This window comes from Erythranthe guttata, chromosome 13 (assembly GCF_056151865.1).
Source record: "Erythranthe guttata isolate IM_541 chromosome 13, IM_541, whole genome shotgun sequence".
Lineage (NCBI taxonomy): Eukaryota > Viridiplantae > Streptophyta > Magnoliopsida > Lamiales > Phrymaceae > Erythranthe > Erythranthe guttata.
The window spans coordinates 7,138,675-7,146,012 of record NC_142545.1 but is presented as its reverse complement, the minus strand read 5'-3'; the positions used below and the strand labels follow the sequence as shown (position 1 = coordinate 7,146,012).

General features: G+C 43.1%; 1 protein-coding gene across 1 annotated transcript; it reads left to right on the top strand.

The window, feature by feature from the left end:
- Positions 1-2,963: 2,963 nt before the first annotated feature.
- On the top strand, positions 2,964-6,102 carry LOC148765791 (uncharacterized). Its single transcript, XM_088812355.1, has 3 exons — positions 2,964-5,157; positions 5,222-5,463; positions 5,554-6,102. The coding sequence occupies exons 1-3, from the start codon at positions 2,964-2,966 to the stop codon at positions 6,100-6,102; spliced, it is 2,985 nt and encodes a 994-aa protein (XP_088668481.1).
- Positions 6,103-7,338: the final 1,236 nt, after the last annotated feature.

The window sequence follows — 7,338 nt, the reverse complement described above, 5'->3', positions numbered from 1 at the left end:
TGCGGTTCTTGAACTACTTCAAGTTCTATCATGCTGCCTTCTATTGGATAGAAACTCCCTTTCTAAAAAGGTGGCATTTCTCGAAACAAATGTCTTTCCTTCCTTGACATAATTGAATTTGTATCCCATTGAGTCTTCGCGATACCCTACAAAGTAGCATAAGTCGGATTTACTATCCAACTTATCTCTCACTAATCGCTTCACATAAGCGGGTGATAAGTGTTCGTTTTGCACGATTTTTGCTTATCATATCCTCGAGTTTTGGTCTTCGTTCGTCCGAGTTTTGGCTTTATTTGTATATATTATTGCGTTTCTTGTTTTATTTCTATTTTAGGGTTTTATTAGATATTTTTGCCGAGTCAAAGCCATTTGAAAGCCAATTTTGGGGCCAAGAAGACCCAGATCGCGATCTGACATCTCAGGATCGCGATCAGGGGGTTGTCACAGAAGGAAAATAGATCAAGACCCAGATCGCGATCTGACATTCCGTATCGCGATCTGGGGGTGTTCACAGTGCTGATTTGCCAAAGATCCAGATCGCGATCCAGTAGTCCGTATCGCGATCTGGGGGGTCTCACAGTGCTGAAATGTTGAAGACCCAGATCGCGATACACATTTCTGGATCGCGATCTGGCATGGCGGTGGGCAGTTCCCCGAGGCTGCCAGATCGCGATCCAAACAACCCAGATCGTGATCTGGGCAGGCCTTTTGAGAAACGTATTTTGTTTGCAAAGCTTCTTGAGGAAGCTTTGCATTTCGCTATAAATAGAAAGGCCCTTTCATTTTTTTTCTTCTTCGACTTTTTACGGTTTTCGACAGTTCTTCACGGGAATCATCAACGGGGGTTTCGACTTGGGTTTTTCTTACGCAATTTCTTTACGTTTTGTTTTTCATTTCTTTTGTACATTCTTTTGACTCTATGTTTGTTACGAACTAAGAACATTTTCTTCTAGGGTAATGAAGCCTTCTATATATTGATTTCGATCGTCATTTCTGTTATCTATTTGTCGTGTTTCGATTTTGTTTATGTTTTCCTGTATTAAATGCTTCTGATTGTTTGATCAGCTCTCGGATTGATATTAAATAGGAATGAACTCGAGAGAGGATTTCTTGTTTGAAGTTAGGAAAACATAGCTCGGGGTGTGGAAACGGAGACGTGATGCACTTCGGGTAGCCCTTAAGGACTTGACCTAACTGCTCTCTTAATAGCAGGTTCTGAACGGAGACGTCGGACCTGTGGGTAGACTCTAACTACACTGGAGACGGGGGTTAGAGTACATTAGCGTCTGGGTTAACGAATAGGAATGTGGCGTTAGATAACGGATTTGTAGATCGTTGTTGATTATACATAGGTGGATTTGGCCCTAGAAGTCCCTTTTAAATCGAAGTCCCCCCGCGTTGATTTGTCGTTACTTTATTTACGTACATTCTCTATTTGCATGTTTACGATCTTGCATGCATATAAATTAGGGTTTATCACCATTCCAATTATTTACGATTGGCTAGATAGTATAACGATAATATAATTACACTACTCAGCATGTGAATCTACAAGGTCCCTGTGGATCGATATCCGGAACCACTGTTCTGCAAAATGCTATATTGTATACTTGCGGTAATTTACACGTGAGGAAAACGCGTAACAAGTTTTTGGCGCCGTTGCCGGCGACCAATTTTATTTTATCTTTGTTGATAGTGTTACCAATTATCTGATTATTACTTTAGCTATTTACCTGTTTTATTTTCGATTTTTACCTTGATTTTATCCGATCACTTTGTTTATGCCCAGGCGTCAAATTTTGGAAATCATACCTTACGATCCCGAGATTGAAAGGACATTTCGTAGACGAATGGCCACGCGCAAACAACTAAGTGAACCAATGGCCGACGATCAAGGAAATCCAGAGCACCTGGCCTTTGCGTACTATCGAGAGCCAGGACGAGATCACGAGCAACCAAGACCGAACCTACCACCCGAGCGAACAATGCGAGAATACCGAACTCCAACTGTGAATGAGAACTATTTGGGAATCAGGAAACCGACGATAGCCGCAAACAACTTCGAGCTAAAGACGGGGCTAATCAATATGGCTATGGCGAACCAATTCTTCGGAGCAGCCACTGCATATCCGAATATCCATCTTACCAATTTCTTGGAGATTTGTGACACGATCAAAGTTAATGGTGTTTCTGATGATGCCATTCGGTTGAAGCTATTCTCATTTTCTGTCAGAGACAAAGCGAAGAGTTGGCTTCTGAGTCTTAATCCAGGATCACTCACCTGTTGGGAAGAATTATCACAAGCCTTTCTGGCACGATTCTTTCCACCCTCGAAGACCGCAAACTACGAAGAGATGTAGGCAACTTCAGACAGATGAGCCAAGAGCCGATGCACGAGTCTTGGGAGAGATTCAAGGACTTATTACGACAATTCCCTCAACACGGATTCAACCCGTGGGATCAAATGGAGTTATTCTACAATGGGCTCGATCAACCAGCCCGATCTCTAGTTGATGCTGCCTCAGGTGGATCATTGCAAAACAAGACTCCCACAGACGCTCGAGACATTGTCGAGCGAATGTTTGAGAATGCTTACCATTGGCCGTCCGAACGAAGTGGTATACAAAATGTGGCCGGAGTCCACCAACTCGATCCTTTAGCCGCAGTTTCAGCACAATTAGCGACCCTATCAAATCAAGTCGCCCAATTATCAGTTCGAGGGCCACAGACCGAACGAGTAGCAGCAGCAAGTACTTTGCAAGCCACAAACGACGATTGGGAGCAGGCACACTTTATGAACCACCGATTCAACAATTTGCGGGGAACTAACAATCACAACCAAAACCCTACTCATTACCACCCAGGAATTCGGAATCACGAGAACTTCTCCTATGCCAATCCAAAGAACTTCTCCTATACGAGGGCCGACGTATGACGAGCGTCTTCACCGACAAGTACAGGATATGGAGGGCCTGAAATCAACAATTAAGAACATGGAAAAGCAAATAGGGCAAATCGCCCAATCCATGTCCACGATGGCCAAGGGTGGATTTCCGAGCAATACCGAAGTCAATCCAAAAGAAAGCTGTCAAGCCATAACCACCCGAAGTGGTTTGCAAATGACCGATCCTCCTTATCCGACAGACGAGTCACCAAGGCCAGTTGTACAACCGACCCCGGTCGAGCCGGAAATCACCATTTCAGGGAGTAGTACAAAAGAAGCTAGTAAGCCCAATAACATTTCTTTTCGTGATAATCCTCCTCTTATGATAACTCATATTCCTTTTCTAGAAAGACAGAAGAAGAAGAAGAAGAAGTTCAAGGATCAATTGAAGAAGTTCATCGAAAAGATCAAACAAATCCGAATCAACATCCCTTTTGCAGAAGCCTTGAAGGTCATGCCAAACTACACCAAGTTCATGAAGGAAGTCCTGTCCAAGAAAATTCGGATCGAAGAAGACATACCAGTGACACTCACGGTAACTTGCAGTGCCATTCTTCAGTCGAATCTACCAACGAAAATGAAAGATCCAGGGAGTTACACTATTCCTTGTATTATTGGTAATTCCACTTTCGATAAAGCTTTATGTGATTTGGGGGCAAGTATTAATTTGATGCCTATGTCTGTGTTTCTAAAACTGGGCTTAGGAAATTTGGATCGCACTCGCATGACTTTACAACTAGCTGATCGTTCATTGAAATATCCCGATGGGGTTGTAGAAGATGTGCTAGTTAAAGTAGATAAATTGATTTTGCCTGTTGATTTTGTGGTACTTGAAATTCCTGAAGATGATGAAGCACCAATCATTTTAGGTCGTCCATTCTTAGCCACTGGTAAGGCGATGATTGATATGGAATTAGGATCTTTAATGCTTAGGGTAAATGGGGAAGAAGTTGTTTTTAATTTGACAGATGCATTTAAACACTCTGAACATGTTGAGCATTGCAGTAGAATAGACGTGATCGAGGACTGTGTTTCCTCCTTTTTTGATTTGTATGAATTATGTGATTATGTTGAGCACTTCATTGTTAACTCTATTGATTTGCATTCTGCCTCCCCTGAAACTCCTATTCAAAATGATGTGCTTGATTGTGTGTTGTTTCTTGAATGTGCCGAGATTTTAGGCATAGACGAGGTAGGAATCATCCATGAGATACCAGTTAGTGTGAAAACGGCCTCCGTACTGGAATTGAAACAATTACCGGATTATCTTTGTTATGTTTTTCTTGGAGCAGACAAGACCTATCCGGTGATTATTTCTTCTAGTTTGAGCGAGGCTGAAACAAACACACTGCTGGAGGTCCTTAGAGAATATAGGTCGGCTATAGGTTGGTCTATTGAGGATATTAAGGGAATTAGCCCGTGTATTGTTCAACACAAAATTCTAATGGAAGACGTCTATAAACCGAGAGTCCAACCTCAGAGGCGGTTAAACCCGTCAATGAAAGAGGTAGTCAAAAAAGAAGTCTTGAAACTGTTAGGCGCTGGTATGATTTATGCAATTTCTGGCAGTCCGTGGGTCAGTCCGGTGCAGGTTGTGCCAAAAAGGGGTGGGATGACGGTTATTGTGAATGATAAAAATGAACTTATTCCGTCTAGAACAGTCAGTGGGTGGCATGTATGCATCGATTACCGATTATTGAATGCAGCCACTAGAAAAGACCATTTCCCCCTTCCCATTATCGATCAAATGCTAGATAGGCTAGGAGGTTTCGAGTATTACTGTTTTCTTGATGGTTATTCGGGGTACAATCAACTTTCAATCGCCCAGGAAGACCAACCCCAGAAAACTACTTTTACTTGCCCTTATGGTACTTTTGCATTTCGCAGGATGCCTTTCGGTTTGTGTAATGCGCCTGTTACCTTTCAACGATGTATGATGTCTATTTTTCATGATATGGTAGAAGAATTTTTTGAGGTGTTTATGGATGATTTTTCTGTGTTTGGATCGTCTTTCGATCATTGTGTGCACAATCTAGAACTTGTTTTGAAAAGATGTACAGAAACGAACCTTGTTTTAAATTGGGAAATAATTCATTTTAGAGTTCGTGAAGGTATTGTTCTAGGTCACAAGGTCTCGAAAAAGGGTCTTGAGGTGGATAGGGCAAAAATCGAAACGATAGAAAAATTGCCTCCACCGAAGGATGTCAAGGGGGGTTAGAAGTTTTTTAGGGCATGCAGGGTTTTACTTTAGATTCATTAAAGATTTTTCGAAAATAGTAAAACCATTATCTCATTTGCTTAAGAAGGAAGCCGTCTTTGATTTTGATTTTGCTTGTTTGCAGGCTTTGACGTTTCTCAAGGAGAAGCTAACCCAGTCACCGATTATGATTACTCCCAATTGGGAAGAACCATTCGAGATCATGTGTGATGCAAGCGACTATGATGTAGGTGCAGTATTGGGACAAAGGAGGGACAAAATCTTCAAAGCCATCTACTATTCCAGTCCTACACTTGACCAGGCACATAAGAACTATTAAACGACCGAAAAGGAAATGCTTGCAGTCGTTTATGCCGTTGAAAAGTTCAGACCGTATATTTTGGGCTCTCAGGTGATCATTTACACCGACCACGCAGCTATTCGATATTTGTTCGCAAAGAAAGACGCCAAGCCCCGACTCATCAGATGGGTACTACTACTCCAGGAGTTCGACTTGGAAATCAGAGACAAAAAGGGGAGCAAGAATCTGGTAGCAGATCATGTTTCCAGACTCATACTAGACGAAGTTCCAGCCGAAGGAAATATTCAGGAATCATTCCTGGACGAGCAACTGCTCGCCATTAGTACTCACACTCCGTGGTATGCTGATGTGGCCAACTTCTTCGCCAGTGGAATCATTCCTGACGATCTATCTTATCACCAAAAGAAAAAATTCCTTCACGACAGTCGTTTCTATCTATGGGACGAGCCGTTGCTTTTCAGAACCGGCCCCGATCGAGTCATCCGAAGATGTGTTCCGGAACAGAAGTACGTGAGATTGTCACACATTGCCACTCTTCACCTTGTGGCGGGCATCACGGGGAATCTCGCACAACAGCCAAGGTTCTGCAGTCAGGCTTCTATTGGCCAACCCTTTTCCGAGATAGTTACGAGTTCGTGAAATGGTGTGATCGATGCCAACGGACAGGGAACCTATCCAACAAAAGGCAAATGCCTTTGAACAACATGCAAGAGGTGGAGATTTTTGATGTTTGGGGCATCGACTTCATGGGACCATTCCCTTCCTCGAACGGGAAGATATACATTCTGCTTGCCGTGGACTACGTGTCCAAATGGGTCGAAGCAATTGCCACCACTACCAACGATGCTCGTACGGTCCTTAAATTCTTCCACAAGAACATATTCTCAAGGTTTGGGACACCTAGGGCGATCATTAGCGATGAAGGATCTCACTTCTGCAACAAACTGCTCACAAATCTCACGAATAAGTTGGGGATCCGACACAAAATTGCGCTAGCTTGTCATCCGCAAACAAATGGCCTTGCTGAGTTGTCAAACCGAGAAATCAAATAGATTCTAGGGAAGACCGTGAGCACGAACCGAAAAGATTGGGCGTTGAAGCTCGATGATGCACTTTGGGCCTATCGAACCGCATTCAATACACCGATTGGGTGGTCTCCGTACAAACTCGTGTTTGGGAAAGTGTGCCACCTGCCAGTGGAATTGGAGCACCGAGCTTATTGGGCAGTCAAAAAGCTCAATTTCGATCAAACGGCCACCGGCGATCGTCGATTGCTTCAACTCAACGAAATGGAGGAGTTCAGAAACGATGCTTACGAGAATGCCAAGATTTACAAAGAAAAGACGAAAAAGTGGCATGACAAAAGAATTACAAAGCGAGAGTTCCTGGCAGGTGACCAAGTCCTGCTATTCAATTCTCGGCTACGACTATTTCCGAGAAAGCTCAAGTCCCGTTGGTCAGGACCATTCGTAGTCCTAAGCGCAACCCCACAAGGAGTTATCGAAATACGAGGACGAGACGGTCTGTCATTCAAAGTGAATGGGCAACGAGTTAAGCATTACTATCCAAATCGTGCTCCCAAGGAAGTGGAGCGTGTCGCACTACTTGTTTGCCAATAAATACAAAAGAAGTCGAGCCGTCGACTGTAAAACAGGCGCTAAATGGGAGGCACCCCATTGTTGCTCATTCTCTGTCATTTTCCTTTTGTTCTTGCTTTCGTTTTCGTTTTCAGTCTTTTCTTGCATTCTCAATTTTTTTTAGGGTTCAATATCTCCATCTCACCCGATTAAATTTCATATTTTTTGTATATTACACAATCCAGATCGCGATCTGACATTCCGTATCGCGATCTGGGGGGTCTTATAGTGGGGAAAA